Below are 18,740 nucleotides of genomic sequence, written 5' to 3'. Positions count from 1 at the left end.
ATTGTACCAAAGAAATTTGTGTATAGGTTTAAGAACCCACCTGCAGCTGTTCTTTGTTAGAGGCACATTGCATGGAAGCCAAATAAACTTTGCCTAAAGCAGCCTCTTTTGGATTTCACACTTCCGTAGTTAAGATCAATATTTTTATTTTTTTTAAAAAAATGTACATCACCCTTCAGCCGAAGATCACAGCGGTTCACAGCATAAAAATAGAAATTGAGAACACAAAATACATAATAAAAACAAAAAAACAACACCCCCCTTCTCATAAACACATTTAAAAGAACATTTTATCTACCTTGAATAACATGCAAAGTGATTGCTTGCCAGCCTCTTAACAAACCATTAGGCAAGCTGCTATGTCCCCTTTTTATGGGGGAGGTGGAGAGAGGCTGAAATGAATTTCCCAAGGCCAGCAAGTGACTGTTTGCCTTAGCAGAGGTATTAGCACACACCCCTCTCCGATTTAATGCTTGCTCTTTTGACAGTAGCTGTTGCTGCAGAGCTTGGAGGTGAGGGAGCTTTTTGTGGCTGCTTCCATCATCTTTGCAACTGTAGAGGCACATGCAGCTGTAGTGTTCATATGGGCAACTCTGGCTTGGGGTTAAATATCCATGTGCCTGGAGACCTAGGAAGCTTGCTGTTTTCCTTACGTTGGCAAAACTTCAAGTGGCCTCTTTGAAACCAAGTTGGGTAGGTAACTTTAATCTTGTGTTACTAGGGTGGACTGTGTTGGAATACTGAAACTGAGGAATGCAGATGTTGAAGCTCGAATAGGCATCGCTGGCTCCAAGAAAAAAAGCACTCGGGCCAGGCTAGTGTTCCGTGTTAACATCACTCGGAAGGATGGTTCCATTCTGACCCTGCAGACGCCGTCCTCACCAATTCTGTGCAGTAAGTTGTAAAGTCAAACTCTGAGGCCCATCTTGCTGGGACTTTGGTTCCCCTGTTTATTCAGTTGCCCTGCATTTCAGTTTCTGCTTTAATAACAAAATAGAATGAACAACCCAAATAAACCAAATAAATTGCCTAGACCTTAAACTTAGTTTTCATATGTGTCTGTGCTGCTAGGAGTCCTCATGCTGCTTTAAATGAAATTAATTTTTTCTGTGTAGGCTTATAGCATATCTAATTGGATCCATCATTGATCTATTTTCAGTGTTAACCAAAACTTGGGTGTACGGGTTCTGGCCTACATCCAAATTAACAGTGTGCCCTGCCAGTCACCAAGAAGTGCACATGGTTGGAATAGGAGTGTGGCATATATCACAGGACTTCGGCAAAGAAAAATTACTGTTCCTAGCCTGAGATAGCCTGCTTCTGTGGTTTGAATTATTTGTTGCTGGCTTGAGGCTTAAAACTGTACAGTTGTGTTTAAAATGCCAACTTTTTGCATCTGAGCAAAATGACTAATTTTTGTGTAATATTGATATAGAGCTTATTTGTATTTGGAAACTCGCTGAAGACTGTATGTACATGTCCAGCCAATTGTTATGGACCTTGTTGTGAGACAAATTTTAAAGGCCTCTAAGATGTTGTATATGACAGTTGGTTGATTTTTGAAACTCCTTGCACTAGCTCATTTATAAAAGAGAAAACCAGTGTTATTTTTCTTCATTGTTACCTAGCGGGGAAATGCTATGATGAGCACATTCTAGTAGACTACAGTCATGTGCCAATTCCTAGGAGAGTTGTGCTGTGCTTTTCTCTGATGAATTAAAGGATGGGCGTGCTTTGCTACACCCAAGCAGAATCTCTGTAACTTCTGCTTTCCTATATGCCGTGCAAGCCAAATGACCAGTTCCAGGGTGAGACCTTGGGGGATGATGCCAACTTTTTGCACATTGTCAGTTAAACCACTTAGAAGCCCATTTTGGCTTTAAGTTGCAGGTGTGTGTGGGGTGTATATAATAAATATCCCTTCTCTTTTTCAATTTGTAGCTCAGCCAGCTGGTGTACCAGAGATTCTAAAGAAAAGCCTGCACAGTTGTTCTGTGAAGGGAGAAGAGGAAGTCTTTTTAATTGGCAAGAACTTTCTGAAGGGAACAAAAGTGATCTTTCAAGAGAATATGTCTGGTGAGAACCATACATACATACTCAGGCTGAGAATGGAGGTGAGGGGTGGGAAGACCATTGTGGATTGAGTTGGGCTAACGACTGCCTCTGCAGGTAGCCAAGGAGGTAGGTGGTTCCTGTGGCCAGCTTCCCTGACAATAAACAAACTTAGCTAAGCTTGTGCAGTAATTCTACTCTCTTTTGCTTTCAAACAGATGAAAACTCTTGGAAAGGGGAAGCAGAAATTGACATGGAGCTGTTTCATCAGGTACATGCTTTTTAAAAATGCACAGAAACCCAGATGTAAAATCTTCCTTGTTCATAGTTGGGATACAGTTGTTCATTTATGCCTGAGGAATTGCTAAATAATTTTTCCTCTTTTCATACACTTGGAAGGGAGGATTTAGAAAGTTGAAATATGAGTTCCAAGCACTTTATGCCCAAGTTTAAAAAGGTAAATTTGCTACAAAAGCTGACTTCAGGTGGCTTAATTTTTTGTCAAACAATCATATGACCAACAGACTGGATCAATCTTCATCGACAGATATTTTGACATAAATAGTATCTGGCTGGGTCACCTTTTTGTGTGTGTACAAATAGTTTGCACAAAGTTACCTGTTTTTTATCCTGTTGCAGTGCTCAGTTGTCATTCCTTCTCTTACTCCCTACTCCTTAAACCTGAGTTGCAAGACTGGTACATTTCACATTTTTTCACAACCTAAGCAGTCTCTTCTCTTTCATGTAGTGGTAGCCATTGTAGCCTTTAAGCATAGAGATTATGTGAGTGAGCACTATACTTGTTCTGTTTATCAGGGCAATAATGACTTCAGTCTTTGTGTCATTTTTTTCTCCACTTCCCACCTCTGCCCTGCTTGTGAGATACAGAACAGCAAAGGTTCCTTTGCAAGCAGCAATCATTCATTCCTCTTCTAGGTGTGCTGACCCTCATTTTGGAACTAGAATGATCAAAAATTGGCTTTTGTGCAGCTACAATAAGGACTGCCATAAATAATGGTTAACTCTCTTCTAGTCTTCTAATGATGGGAATCCAAACCCAAATCCATTGTTGCACTAGAGTTAAATATGCATTAATTGTATTTTCCTTCAAGAAATGTTACTGTCACCAAAACATTTTGAATCCGTAAAGTTAGAATCTTAATATCTTCTCTCCTTTTACAATGCTACTTTATGGGTTCAAAATGATTTGGTGATGATCATTTCTTGAATTAATGGAGGATAAGCCTATCAATGGGTACTACCTATGATGGCTGTTTACTTCTTCCACTATCAGAGGTAGCATGCCTCTTGACTACCAGTTGCTGGAGAAGGTGGTTGGTGAGAGTACTGTTTATTTTATTTAGTTAGAAAATATACAAATTGCTTGATCAAAGATTTTTCCAGGTTGTATACAAATAAAATTATATATAAAGCATGGTTAATATCCACAGACCAATAAAAACAAATATACATAATACCATCATTAATTAAAAACAAAAATAAAATTGTTGAAACTTTTTTTTAAAAAAAGGTAACCATATAACATGTCTGTCGTGCTCATGCCCTGCTTCCCATGGAGGCATCTGACTGGCCACTGTGAGAACAGGCTGCTGGACTAGTTGGGTCAATGTCTGATCCAGCAAGGTGGTGATGATGTTTTTAAGAATCTAGGGTAAAAACAGTTGACAGTGGAAAAATATCTAGAGCAACCTTTCTTAACCTTGGGTCCCCAGATGTTGTTTGACTACAACTCCCATCATCACTAGCTACCAGGACCAAACAGTCCAAGTTACTATTAATTATTTCTATAAGATTTTGTGATGATAAAGTACCCAAATAAAGATATCATTACTTTTCTATTTTGCATACATGTCATATGCTATTTACTACTTAAAAACAGAAATATTAGTTCCCAATATTTCTGGCTATGATTTAATTTTATAACCTGTTATCATGGATCATAAGTTGAGTTTAGGTTTCTATTGGGTGAGGAAATTATTTCAGATTTAGTCACAAATAATGCAGATAAACTGCTGGGTATTTTGTCTGCCTCCCCATCCCCAGCATCGTTATCTATAGAATTTCATATCACAAGATGTGGTAATGGCTGTCAGCTTTGACAGCTTTAAAAGGAGGCTAGACAAATTAATGGAGAATAAGGTTATTGGTGGCTACATACTACCTCTGGTCTGCTTCTGAATACTACTAGTTGCTGCGGAACCTCAAAACCACCTCCCTGTAGTTTTTTCATTGCTGCCACTGCACATCCTAAGTCCCTGACTGGCATGTTGGTGGGTGGGCTGGTGGAAGAGCAGGGGAAGCTATAGCAAAGCAAAACAAGAAAACTGTGAGTTGCTGTTTATGTGCAGGTTTTCTGAAATTAAGAAGATTGTAGTAGTAGAGATAGGAAGATTATGTTGAGTAAAGATTTTTCTCCTGTGTGCTCTCACCACTGATAGGTATGTTCAAGAGATTCAGCTTTACAATTAGTAGCTGGGTAGATTACTCAGCAGATCCTTGGTACCTCCAATGCAATCTTTACTTCTTACGATTAGGTCTTATAGTGTTAGTCTGTGAAGATATAAGTTGGTAAGGTGTCTGCTCTAACAAACTTCTTTTTTGGATTCAGAACCATCTAATTGTGAAGGTGCCACCATATCATGACCAGCAAATAACTGCTCCAGTTTCTGTGGGGATCTATGTGGTGACCAATGCTGGAAGATCACATGACATACAGCCATTTACTTACACTCCTGATACATGTATGTTGAAAATGATGAAGCTGTAGAGATGGCCCTTGGCAAATACTTCTGCACAGTTTTTCTTGTATTTAATTGTTATATCTTTGGAAGAGGCTGAGGAAGAAAGCGAGACTGTTGGGTGGGCAACACCTCTTGCACTACTTGACCTGATAGCTGCACACCAGGGACTTGCTCTCATTCTTTGAAGAGAGCCTGTCTCTCTGAAGCTTGAAGGGTTTATGGGAGGAAGATGATTTTGGGGCTACACCGTATTACAAAGACCTGAATTAAGGTCTCCCCTGCCACTGTGCACATGAAAATAGAGATAAACTTTTAAAATGTACCTTTCACCTTACGGGGGAACACTTTGCTTTACATCTGTTCTGAAAGTCAGCAGTGTCTTTTGCATTTGCAGCTGGTACTCTGAATGTGAACGTGAAGCAAGAAATACCCAGTCCAACCCAGCCTTGCTCTTTTGATGATGCTATCAAAGGTATCTAATTCTTAGCAGTGCTATTAATCTCTTTGAGTTATAACTTACACCAGTTTTCTGCAGACCTTTCAGAGATTGTGATCACAGATTAAGAGTGTAGTCCTTTGCATGTCAACTCAGAAGTAAATCACTTTGAGCTCAGTGGGGCTTACTCTTAAGTAAGTGTGCATATGATTGCAGCCTAAGACTCCTGGTCACAGAGACAGTGGTATATGCTGGGACTTTAATCTTGCAATTACTCTAGTACATCTTGCTGTTTCTAATACTTATTAATTCCACAAGTGGTTAAAAGTCCTGACTAAACATGAAGTTAGTGTAGATAACTTGCTAAACTGTTTCATGACAATGCTGACATAAGAGTTTTATTGCTAATGCAAAGCTCACCACTCAAATAAAAATATAGAATAAATTATTCATAGTACTTGCTTTGCAGTTGTCTTTACTACTTTGTGTGTACTATAGTGGCAGGCCCTGTTGGTTTGTGTGCTCTTACTAAGTGAATTGTTTGCTGTAGCTAATTAAGTTTCAGAAGCTGCTCAAGAGCACGTGTTTTTGAAGCAAAGCAGCATAAATAGTAAGGTCATGAGTTTGTCAGGCTTCCAGGGCTGCAGCTGGAAAAGATTCAGCATAGCTGTTCTGGAATGTTTCAAACTCACTAGGAACAGGAGATGTTCTCATACATTCGCTGATTATTTGTCGATTTAGCTCAGCAATGTCTACATTGATTGGCAGCAGTTTTTCAGAGTCACAGACGGGATTCTTTCCCAGTCCTACCAAGATGGTGGGGTTTACACCTGGGACCTGCATGCAGAGCAGCTACAATTGAATTTATAACACTTCTCCAATCTTGGCTTCAATTTTGCATTTGAGTGTTTCTCATTCGGCTAGTTGTGTGTGTACCATATTTGTTCTTTCTCCAGAACTAATTTATGTATTGACCAGTATAATTGTGTGACTTGGCCTACATGAAGTGTGTGATGATAAATGTGGCAGTGTTGTACTTACAGTTTGTTTATTATGCTTTGTGTCAAATATTTCATCCAGTTTCCTGTGTGCAGGATTATGTTTTTGATCCCAATTCATCCCTTCTCTTTTCCTTGTATCAGCCTGGAATTCTTGCAGTTAATTACATATGCTTCATCAGTCACAGTGAAATGCTGATGCCGTTGGGCTCAAACAACTGGCTCATGACTTGCAGGCTTGTACAAGTTGTTGGTTGGATTATTTCCATAGAAAACTATTCTTCAGCTGATAAAAGACACTTGCAAATTACTGCTATTTCCTTCATGCCCTTATTTTACTACTTTCACCTTTACTTACAACCCTTAATATAAGCAAGGAGTTGAACATTTGATGTGTTCTGGCAAGAGCTGATGCAATTTGATAGAATAGAATGGAGGAAACTTGGTGGCTTGCAAATGGATGGACATCAGAGATCAGGGTGATTTTTCCTGTAATAACAAGTTTATGACTCTTCAGAAGATGGGCTGTCACTCAGTGGTAGACCATCTGATTTGTATACAGAAGGTCCCATTTTCAATCCTTGTCATCTCTAGGTAGCACTTGGAAAGTTTACTGTCTGAAACCCTGGAGAGCCATTGGTAAAGCTAAAGTACTGTAGATAGACTAATGGTCTCACTCTATATAAAGCAACTTCCTAGGTCCCTGTTTGGTAAGGAGAGCTGAAAGCATCAAGATTACTCTTTCCATCAAATTATTCACAAAACAATCTTGTGGCATCTTAAAGATGAACACACTTACTATGGAATAATGGGCTTTGTCAAATGTGAGTTGCCACATGGCTTTGTATTTGTTGTAGCATACTAATATAGTTCTTGTCATACAGGGACTTATTTTACCAGGTGTAATACCCTTTTTGTGGCAGTGCTATGTATTCAGATGTTTGTTGCTCTTTACAACCTAATTTCTGGAGAGTGGAGGGGTAGCCCTAGCAACCACTCCTTCTCTTATTCTCAGCCCCTGTGGCTGTCCTTCAGGACACCAGTAAGACTGTATTTGTTCTCTGCTGCAGTTAACACCAGTGGCTGTAACCTGGACAAGGTAAATATTCTTCCCAGTGCCTTGATAACGCCACTCAGGCCAAACAGTGTGATCAAGAGTGAAGAGTCTGCTCCCATGACACTTACAGCTGAAAAAAGGGCTCCTCCAGTCTTTAAGGTAAGTGGGGGCATAGAGAGATTTGACAAAACTTTTATTGAAAGATCATGTCTACCCCTCAAGTTAATGATCTTTCAGACACCAGCTTTCTTCTTCCCACTGCTATCTGAGCCCAAGAGTGTCTGGATTATCATTTTGCTAAATGTATACCATGCTGAGTGCTGAATGGTTGGTAAAACAGCATCCACCACAGCCTTCTTTTGCAGCCTAACTTGTTGCAGCTGAAACAAGATGTGGTGTGGGTCTTCCATCAAGTGCTTTACTTTGATGTTGAACCAGTCAATTTCACCCTTTCTGACAAAGATAATCAGATTCCTGATTCAGGGATTTGATAACTTTTTCTTGGGCTCTCTTGATTTTATTATGATCAACTACAAGTCTGTGGTGAGCTGTGGTGAGCTGGCCAACAGCATATCTAATGCACTGCATAGCATAATTATTTATTTCTAATGTGTTGTACTCTGTCTTTTTATTCAAAGTGGAAGGTGTGCTTGATTTTCTATTGTAAATTCATAACTTCCACCATTTCCACCTTGGGCATCAGCTAATCTTCATTTCCATCAGCCAAAAAAATTATTTCATTTGATGGTATTGAAGCATCCTGCTTACTTCTCTGCTTATATTTAGTAAGCCACCTTCTTGCTGCTTGTGCTTTTTGAATTGTCTGTTATGCGGGGTCATATATAACTGCAAGTACTTGGCAATCATTTTTAATGATATTCAATTTCACACACATTTTTACATATTTTTTAAAATAAGAAAAGTTTAAAATTATTGGAGTTGTACAAAAACATAAAAGGTCAATATTTTGTGTAGTTATTTGCCAAGTAAAACTAAATTATATTAATTTAATCAAAATATCTTTAAAATTTCCAGGTCATATTACAACTTTTAGCACCCCTCATTTTTGTAATTTGAAAGTTGAAAAATTCAACATGCCCTAATGGGATAGGGATCCAGTGTTGCAGTTGGTGTGGTTTAAATGTTAATCAGTTTTCAGAGTGTTGTTTCATTGAGGCACCATGCAAGCTTATGATTGTGCTGTCTTATTACTGTGTGCTTTACCCCTCAGGCAACAAGTATAGTTGGGCCACCCCAAGCCACATTGGAAACCAACATGTCCAGTATATTGGGCAATGGCACTTTCTCCTCTTCTGCTTCTCACTTAGCACCAGAGGGTGAAAATCAGCAGCTGCAGCCAAAGGTATATACTCCAGAGGCAATGCCCTCCCTCCAGGCACAGGACCTTGCCCAGTCTGGCAGCTTCCCTGCAGGTTCTGGTCCAAATCAGCTGCAAAACAGTGACACCTTGTTGCAGCAGGCATCCCAGTTCCCCACCAGGGAGTCCCAGCCGAGAGAGGTGTTGCAACCAGACAGTGCAGTCATGACTTTGTCTCAGTTGACAGAGGCGTCCCAGCAGCAATCACCACTCCAGGAATCTGCACAAGTGTTGCAGCAGCAGATGTCGTCAAGCCTTTTCTCATCGGCCAGCAGTGTGAGCCAGCTGCAGAACACAATACAGCAACTGCAAGCAGGGAACTTTCAGTCTAGCACTGCCAGCAGCAACAGTGGAAGTGTAGATTTGGTCCAGCAGGTCCTGGAAGCCCAGCAGCAGCTGTCCTCTGTCTTGTTCTCTGGGTCTGATAATGAGGATGTTCAAGAGCAAATCAATGTAGAGATTTTTCAGCAGGTTAGCCAGATCCAAAATGGAGTCAGCCAAGGGATGTTTTCCTCCTCTGACACTGTCCATTCAAGGGCTGAGGACCTTCTCTCCGGGAGAAGTGAGAATGTCCATCCACAACCTGAAAGTTCTTTGTCCAGCCAGCAGCAGCAGCAACAGCAGCAGCAGCAGCAGCAGCAGCAACAGCAACAGCAGCAGCAAGCAATGGAGACTTCTGCAGCTATGGTGATTGAGATTCAGCAAGGCCTCTGCCAGGCAGCAAGTCAGATGCAGTCCGACATGTTCTCAACCTCCTCTTCGGGAAATAGAAACATCCAGCAGTCCCCCGTATACCAACAAACTTCTCACCTGATAGGTGCACTGACAACAAATGAAGACATACAGATGCAGTGCGAGCTATTCTCACCCACCAGAGTTTCTGGTAATGAAGCTGGTACTCCATCGCAGCAGCAGCAGCAGCAGGTGGTGCCTGCCAACGGCCCTTCCATGTTTCAGTCTTCTGGCTCTGCCGAAGGTGACGAAGCTCCAGGTCAGACCAAACAGATGCAGAGCAATGTATTTCAAGCTATGGTTCAAATGCAGCACAGCGGGGAGAATCAGGCACAGGTCAGCCTCTTCTCTTCCTCAGAAAGCATGATGGCTGTTCAGGACAATGGAACGCAGCAGCAGCAACAGCAGCAAACCGGGAGCCTCTTTCAGCAGAGTGGGGAGTTGATGTCTCTCCAGGCTGGAAGCTTCTTGCAGCAGGCTCCCCATTCACAGGCTCAGCTTTTTCACTCACAGAGCCCTATTGGGGATGCTCAGAACATCTCGCAGGAGACCCAAAGTGCTCTCTTCCACAGCCAGAGCTCTGCCTCTTCCTCAGAGCAGCTGCAGCCTCCAATGTTCCACTCCCAGAGTCCCATGGGTGTGGTTCAGGACCAGCAGGCAAGCAACCTATTCCTTCCCCAGAGTTCAGTTGCACAGGAAGAACAGATGCCCTTCTTTGCCACACAGAATTCCATTTCTCCACTGCAGACATCTGCCAATGCTGAGCAGCAGTCGACATTCCAGCAGCAGCAGGCTCAGCTCTCACACCTCCAGAGCCCTATGCTTGCTCAAGAGCAGTCCCAGCAACAGCAGCAGAGCATGTTCCAATCACAGGTGCCCCCAAACCAGCAAGGAGCCATGTTCCAACCACAGCATTCTATGGTGGCTCTTCAGAACAGCACACCCTCCCAAGAGCAGCAGCAGCAGCAGCAGAATTTGAGGTTCAGCAATCAGAATTCCATGGGCCCTATGACATCCCAGAAGCAGAACATGATGTACAACCCAAACCCTAACCCAATGGCTAGCCAGGAGCAGCAGCAGCAACAACAACAACAACAAAGCCAGTCTCTCTTCCACCCACAAAGCAGCATGGCACCAATGAATCAGGATCAGCAACCCATGCAGTTTCAGAACCAGAGCCCAGGCTCTAATCAAGCTGAGTCACAGCAGCAGCATGCCTTATTCCACAACTCGCCCCAGATCCAGCTAGTCCAAGGATCCTCCAGCTCTCAGGAGCAGCCTGTCACCCTCTTCATATCATCGACTTCCATGTCTGCCTTGCAGAACAGCATGAACCAGCAAGAGTTGCAGCAGCCCCCCCTCTACTCTGCACCAAACAGTATGGCTGGCATCCAGGGAGCTTCTTCACCCCCGCAGCAGCAGCAGCAGCAGCAGCAGGCTGCTTTGTTCCATAACACACCTGGAAGTGGTTCCATGAACCAGCTGCAGAATTCCTCAGCTTCATCTCGGCAGACCTCTGGAATATTCCTGTTTGGCATCCAAGATAGTAAGTACAGAGTATCCAGGATTGTCATTGGCGAAATTTTAGTGCTTTCTTCCCTTTGTGAAGCTTGTGTCATGCCAGAATGTTGGAGGCCACATCTGCGCAGACTGAGCTGTGAAAAACTGTATCTAAAATTATGTTGAATTATGACTTTCTTTGTAAAGCCAATATAATCTGGGAACACACTACAGTGTTAACAACAATTTTGACATACCGGTAGACTGCTTACAGTCTAAAGCAAGGATTGGGAACTTGTGGTCCTCCAGATGTAGTTGGACTCCAACTCCCCCCATCAGGCTCAGCCAGTATAAAAGTCAGTGATCAGTCCATTCTAAGTGTATAAATGTGTACAAAAGCATCCAAATTCTGTTTGTTCACTCAGTGGCATTTATGTAGCATTTTCCCAGAAGTAGAGATTCTGTAACTGTGGCAGAGCTGTTGTAAACCTATCTGCATGCTTTCAGAGCATAGCACAGCACACAATATGGTGGGGAAGAGCTCTCAAGCTATGCAATAGATTTTATATATAAATAGACAAAGAAGAATTAACCAAAGGGCCTGTTAACTTCGTATGAGAAGCTTTGTGCATCTGTCAGTGTCTGACTTCTTTCTATTGGTTTCTTGGGATACCAGCACTCTGATCCTAAATGCCTTGGGGGGGGGGGCGGAAGCTCTGTGGGGACACTAGATGTTTATGAGGCCAGTACAATGTGAAATGCAATAGGCTTCCTTTCACTGCTCAATAAATTTGCATGGTGCTCTGAATGAATCTTGTCTTTCTCAACAGACTGTGGCCAGCTCTTAACATCTGGACCCACTTCAATGTCAGATCAGATGATCACAATAAGCCAGCCACAGGGTGAGGCACAGTCATCAGTCACAACTCTGCTATCCCAGCAGATGTCTGAAAGCCCCCAGCTGTCTTCTGCCATGACCACCAATCAGAATATGAAGAAGATTGATGACCTGCTAGTGTCTCTACAAAACCAGGGAAACAACAACATGGCTGGCTCCTTCTAACTATCCAGGTGAGTTGGAGATGGGAGTCAAAGACCGTAGCCAAGCCAGCATGTTCTCTGCTTATTTCTTGAAGCTGATAAAAGTCTGTCTTTTCTGCTGCTTCCCCAGAATGATAATAGAATTAGTGCCTGTCTTGAGAGTAAATAGAGCTTCACAGCCCTCATTCTCCTGGCCCTTAGGACACTTGCAGTGGCCTCACTGAACTTGATTACCATGACTCAGAAATCCCAGGGTGGATATGGGGTTGTTTGCCTTTACTTCAGCTCAAGGCTGAAATATGCAGTTCCAAGGCAGCATGGTCAGCTGTGTTTACTTCACACAGAAATAAAGTCTTATTTTTCTGGCCTGAATAAATTATACAAAGGAAACAGGGTCTTCTACACAATCCTTTTTCTACTGGCAGTGATTGGAATCCTTGCTCTGCCTCTTGAGACATAAAAGTGTCATCCACTTGTCTGCAACAATGCTTTCAGCCATTAGCGCTCTAGGAGCTTGCTTTACAAAAGCATTAAATCTTATTATTTTAGGATGTTAAATCCTACCAAGTTCTGTGCTGCTGGTGCAGTTACAAGAGAGAGCTCAGCAACACATGACCCTCCCCAAGCCATAATGCTAGGAGGGGCTCTCTCACATTCCAACTCCATAGTATACATCCCCTATTCAAGCCCTAGTCAGATTTCACTAATGGGTGGTAGTAATATTACATTCAAAGAAGCCATCATTGGTAACCAGCACAGAGGGAAATAACCAACTGTTGGATGCTGTTTAATTAGAGTGCTTTAGGGGGAAAGAATAAGGCTCTTACTACTCTTAACTTTTGTCTTTGTGTGTTCTTTTAGCTTGTAACTTCAGAAATCCTGTAATGGACAAGCAGATTTGCAAGACTTTCGTTCTTGTGACTCTGGAATTTAGGATGTTTGGAGTTAAATTTCCTGTGTCAAAGTGCGGCCTTGGACCCAAGGGGAAATGTAGCCTTCACCATCACTTGGGAAGAGTACCCATGCTAAGCCTGATGAGAAACGGCTGCTGAGTGAGAGCATCAGAGAGAGACTTCTTGAAGCTGGAAGAGGCAAAAGTGGCTCTGCTTTGGACAGTTGCCCCCATCTCTAGTCCAGCTGTGGGGATGCAGAGTGCAGCTGCTCATTTATCATTGCAGCTTGGCAAGGAAAGAACCTGAGATTGTCTCTGCTCCTCTCTTTCAGCTCTTCTTCACAGCTCTTGGAACAGGCTGCAAAGCACACAGGGATATGTGTCCTAAAACAACTGGGATATACAAATGGTTGATTCACACATTTGTGCTCATCACTTGAAGACTCAGTCACTTGATTTGCAGCTGTAAATGGTTTCCAGTGAAAAATGTTGCTTGAGGGAGGTGAAGGTGATTCAAGTGTTCAGTCCTCAATTGTGCATTTCACTCATGCCAGTCATTGCTTAATGGTGCAGTTACCAAGTGTTGAACATACCAGTGTGAATTAGTGACTCTTTTTTTAAACGGAAGCTGCTGTCAGCTTCATAGCAGTATGGAGAAAGCTGTGAATTAGCACCTAGGAAGGTGGCATATACTGGCAGAGAGTCTCCTAAAGCCATGAGGGGCGGGGAGTGGGTGATATCCAAGAATGTGACTACAGCTTCCTGGGAGGCTGGAAGATTGGCTGCTCAAATAGGGACTTCTCTGAGCATCTGGTGCTCTGCCCATCTCCCCTTTCACAAGGGGGCAGTTTGCTATGCTGAGCAATAGACCCCCTCTTGAGTCCTGCCTTGATATGCCATAAGCTGAATTTTGTTCCTCTTAATCCCTTTTCTGTCTCTTTCCTCTTGTTTGAAATATGCTGCCACCTGTACAAATCTGATTAGGTTTTTTGGAGACCAGAAGGTCCATTGCAGTGGGGCTGGAATGACCAAGCTGGTTGATACCTCCTTGGTCTGTAGAGGAGGGGTGAGAGAATATTTTTGGGCATGCTGGTTTCTGCTCCTCCACCCCTTTTTTAATTTGTGCGGGTTTGAAGTTTTAAATTTAATCTCACATGGGGGGTGGCAGCTTCCCCTCAGGCCTTGAAGGGGTGCCTCTGTATACCAGTTGCTGAGAATTGCAGGTGGGCAGAGTACTATTGCACCTAGGTCCTGCTTGTGAAGTAGGTATCTGGTTGGCCACTGTAAGAACATCATGCTGGACTAGATGGGCCATTGAACTGATACAGTAGGCTTTACTTAAGTTCTTACATAGCTCCTTTAGCTCATATGAGACAAGTAACGACACTCTTTCAAAATGCAAATGCTGTTGATGAATTTGCATCCATTTTGGCTTAAAAGGCAGATGATCTTGTGTGCTGTCAGCACCAAGGGGCAAACTCAATTTCAGGTGCTCTCCAGGGATAGCTACAGTTTCCCTCTTCTGGATTTTTATTTTCCTCTCCTCCTCTCCTGCACATCAAATGCTGTACGTGGTGTCTGTCACCCAACAGCTGTCGTGTGTGACTCTTGTTGGCATTGGGGAGTTGTGCTTTTTAGTAAGCATTGGTGTTCATTTTTGTTACTTTTGTGTAGAGAAGAATTTTGCTTGTACCTGATTTTTTAGGCTACCCCTTGTGTGTTTTTTCTAACTTGTGCTCCACTTTGAGCTATGTAGAGTTGTGCTTGTTTTTTGTTATTGTTGTTGTCCTGTTAAATGCCAGTCCGTCTCTGATGTTTGCAGTCAGTGATTCGTTCTGTTTGTCCGTCTCTCTTTGAGAGGCTTGAGTTATGTTTTCAGTAGTACAGGCTATTTTGCCGATATGAAGAGAACTTTTCAGAAAGAGACCTGCTCTAGGTCATTTAATTTTGAATACAGTTTTCAATCGTTCAGGTTTTGGATGGTTTATATCTAATGTGTGTTTCATTTTTTTGGAAAGCTCTATTTTGTATTTAGAAAATGATAAACTATTTTGCTATTTGTACTGAGTGAGTACATTGGCATAAATAATATATATATAAATATATATATATACATATATTCACACACATATATTCTTTTTGCCACAGATTTTTGTGGTAAATGTGTGAGTTTTGTTGTCTGTTTTCCCACAACATGGCATCTAGGAACCAGGGGAAGGGGGGTTGTTGTTAAGTCTTCACAAAGTATTTGAGTACTTTTTGCAGCAAATGTGATTGGTTCATCTCTGGCCGTTCATTTAATCAGGCAGTCTCTGTGCTGATTGGCTGTGAGGGCAGCTTCACTGCGGAGGTGACACCTTTGCATGCGAGTCTCTTGACACGAGCCATTCAGCTTTTCACTCATGGTTAATGTCTAATATTTTATTGCTAGCTTTTTAATTTATAACAACACTACAAATTCACAATTGGAACCTTCTTTCCTCATTTCATGATGTCTGTAGCTGCATTGAGCTTGCTTCTCTTACAATGTTATGTTTCTTTTATTTGCTGAAAGATTATTGAGGATGGGAAAGAGCAGCCATGTGCCTAACTATGAATGAGGAGGCAGAAAGGGATATACCAAGCCAGTGGCTTTTGCTTTCACTTCTGGGGATCCTGCAGTTGGGCCTGGGACTGCCTGTGTCTTCCGGAAGAGGCACTTGGTCCCAGGCCATGGCAGGAGCTTTATGGGGAAGAAGTGTGTGGAGAGGGTTGAGTAGGAGCAGGTTGACTTGTACGCTGCTGTGTCTTGTACACTTCGGTGGCATCAGGACTGTCCTCAGGGGACAGTGTTAAGTCACCAGGGACCAATCCTCTATTGAACCAAGTTTCCTGCTCAGAGCTGCCTCTTGTCACTTCTCCCCAGATTACTCCAGCCATACAACGCAGGCATCTGCGTTCTGTTTGTTAAAAGGGCTCCTGCTGCTGCTTTGTTCAAAACGGTGATGTACATGGGTTTTGGGGTTGGTTTATTTCTATTTTTTCTTGGTCCATTTTAGGTCAATATTTAAATGTGCAACATTTTAAACATGTGATTTGGTTACAAAAAAGTATGTAGTTGGAACAAAGGTCTGCTCAGTGGCTGGCTGGTGCTGCATCTTTCCTACACCCTTTTTGTTTGTTTTACGGGGCCTGCAGTAGCAGAGCCTACAAAATGTATTCTAGAGCCAGTTTCATGGAGATGGGACCTCGGCAGCCTTGCAAGGTGCATCTTGTTTCCTGTGTGTTCTTGATCCCCACGTGGCATTTGGAGCTATGTCCCCATTCCTTTTTCTCCTCTGCATCAGTCCACAAGAATCCAACTGAGCCTTTCCACCACAAAGGGTATAAAGCCACATTGGGAATCAGATTTTGTAGAACTGTAAAAGCCCTTGTGGTTTAAGGCCCCTTCCTGAATATTAATGGTCAAGAGAAAGCTGTCCTTTCAGGCATCCCTGACTTGCTTTCCCTCCTCCTCTTGTGCACCACTCCAAACAAACATGCCTAGGAAAGTGTTTGTGTCCTATCCTGAGGACTGGTTCCTAGTAATCCTCTAGCACACTGCATCAGAGCAGAGCTTGAAAGGCCAGGAAGTACCTCATTTGGCCTTGCCCACCCTGGCAATGAGCAACTTGGCCATAGCTACATCCCATTTGAAAAGGTTGAAGGGACTAAGTATATTTAGGCTGCACAAGAAACGACGGAGGAGATTTGATAACCATCATTAAGTATTTGACAGGCTGTCACTCTTGATCATGGGAGCAATTTTTGTTTTTGTTTTTTCCTCCAGGGCTTCAGTGTTAACCAATAGGTCCATTTTGCAAGAAAAAGGATTTAAACTAAATATTAGGAAGAACTTCTTGACAGTCCAGGCTGCTTGTGACGGCTTCAGAAAATGGTGGTCTCTTGTTTGAGCAGGGACAGGAGTGTCGTTGCTATGGTTGTCATAGCAGAGGATTTCCTGCACTGGAATAACCTTTGACTGTAACCCTGACCTCTGCACCAGACATGGCCCATGTGGATGGTGCTGCTGCTGCCACCACTGCAGTTTTCTTTCAGTCCCTGCCACCACTGCCACTTTGATCTTTAAGCCCTTAGGTAGCTTGGTGGTCATCTGAGGTCCATTGTTTCCTCTTTTCAGCAGTTTTTGTATTGGTGCTCTGGCCCATGAGTCCAGCTTGTTTGGAATGAAGTCCCATTTGGACAGGGCAAGGTTTTGTTCTGAACAGTTTGGGCTTGGACCTGCTGAGATCAAGAATGTCGTTGCACCTCTCTGTCCCAACAGCAGTTTGTGTGCAACTAATGAAGGTTTTCTCCCAGAGCTCAGCCTGTTAATATCGCTGCAGTCCTGACACACTCCCTCCCCCTCCCCTTTCTTTCCTTGCTCGCTTAGAACAGCACTCAAGACCAGCCAGCCACCAAACAGCCTCTTCCAATATCCTGCAATGTGAATGTAGCCTCAGATGGCCCCTTGTGCATTTTGTGTCCCTGGCTTGTGTAGGTGGGTTTCTCAGAGCACTGATAACGGTTTTGTTTATTCTATTTGTTTATTCTATTTGAGGGGGGCGGGGTGGGGGTACTCATATGCATTTGTTTTTAGCTATCCTGTGATAACTTGTTGAATATTAAGAGAGAAATATTTTGCTTCTATTGGGACATTTGTATACTTGCAACTATATTTCTGTACACAGCTGCAGTCAAGAATAAAACTTTGAAAGTTTTCATTTTGCAGTGTATTGTTTCTGTGCTCCATTCTTTTCAGTATCTTGGGGTCATTTGGTCCTGAAGTGCAAGGCTAGTGTGTTGTCTGCTGAGCCCTGCACACACTGGCTGGAAGTTTACTAATGATAGCTCAGTTGGTTAGGGCATGAGGTTGGTAACACCAAGGTTGCAGGTTCGATCCCCATATGATTAAGCAAGCCAACACAAGCGTATATGGAGGAGGTAGAGAGGGGTGTCCCTTTACTGGACTAATGGGAAGGTAGAACCTTCTTTGTGTAAATACCTCCTTTGCAGAACCCACCATCTCTGAGCTGGCTTGTCCCATATTACCAACTGTGTACAGTAGAGCAGCAGACTTAGGCTCCTCCCTTCACCACCTCTCATGGAGACACAAACAGGCACCCTTCCCCTCTGAGCAGTGCTGTCATGTGAGAATCCAACAGGTGTTGGAAAGGGAAACAAATACCTTCCAGGGAAGAGTGGCTATGTAAACTTTGTGAATACTTGGAGTTAGCTAAACTGATGGACATAATAAGACAAAAACCAAAAACTTCAGTGAAGAAGGAATGGGACTGTCTGAATGAATATTTTAAAAAACAAGGTTCAAGGGTAAATATCTGGTTGAGTTTAAAATGACCTCGTGAATAGAAAGGGGAAGGAATATTGACACATATATAAATAAATAAACTTGGTATTACTGAGATAATAAAGAAATACTGAAAAATACGAGTTACAGGTGGGTAGCCGTGTTGGTCTGCCATAGTCAAAACAAAATAAAATAAAAAATTCTTTCCAGTAGCACCTTAGAGACCAACTAAGTTTGTTCTTGGTATGAGCTTCTGTGTGCATGGTATCTGAAGAAGTGTGCATGCACACGAAAGTTCATACCAAGAACAAACTTAGTTGGTCTCTAAGGTGCTACTGGAAAGAATTTTTCATTAGAAAAATACGAGACTGAAATAAAGTGTTGTGAGATCGGTGGAAGTCTTTATTTTATTAATTGTGATTATGTAATGATGAATAGTGGGTGCTCGGGTTGCGAACGTGATCCGTGCAGGAGGCACATTTGCAACCCGCAGCGTTCGCAACCAGCAGTGCCGCATCTGCGCACGTGTGGGTTGTGATTCGGTGCTTCTTTGCATGCACAAAGCA

General features: G+C 42.7%; 1 protein-coding gene across 16 annotated transcripts in view; it reads left to right on the top strand.

Annotated features, from left to right (window-relative positions):
- NFAT5 (nuclear factor of activated T cells 5) overlaps positions 1-16,378 on the top strand; it is a 55,446-nt gene extending 39,068 nt beyond the window's left edge. For 8 of the 16 annotated variants that reach the window (XM_033158849.1, XM_033158844.1, XM_033158842.1 and 5 more), the window contains 9 exons: positions 722-894; positions 1,942-2,076; positions 2,271-2,323; positions 4,682-4,814; positions 5,209-5,286; positions 7,319-7,464; positions 8,537-10,961; positions 11,746-11,986; positions 12,818-16,378. In XM_033158849.1, coding sequence (XP_033014740.1) covers positions 722-894; positions 1,942-2,076; positions 2,271-2,323; positions 4,682-4,814; positions 5,209-5,286; positions 7,319-7,464; positions 8,537-10,961; positions 11,746-11,978 — 3,376 coding nt within the window. In that variant the 3' untranslated portion in view covers positions 11,979-11,986; positions 12,818-16,378. The remainder of the gene's footprint in view (positions 1-721; positions 895-1,941; positions 2,077-2,270; positions 2,324-4,681; positions 4,815-5,208; positions 5,287-7,318; positions 7,465-8,536; positions 10,962-11,745; positions 11,987-12,817) is intronic. The other 8 variants (XM_033158840.1, XM_033158839.1, XM_033158848.1 and 5 more) reach the window with 8 other exon arrangements.
- Positions 16,379-18,740: the final 2,362 nt, after the last annotated feature.

Source organism: Lacerta agilis, chromosome 8 (genome assembly GCF_009819535.1).
Source record: "Lacerta agilis isolate rLacAgi1 chromosome 8, rLacAgi1.pri, whole genome shotgun sequence".
NCBI classification, from domain to species: Eukaryota; Metazoa; Chordata; class Lepidosauria; order Squamata; family Lacertidae; genus Lacerta; species Lacerta agilis.
The sequence above is the reverse complement of the archived record's forward strand: the minus strand, read 5'-3'. Positions and strand labels throughout refer to the sequence as shown.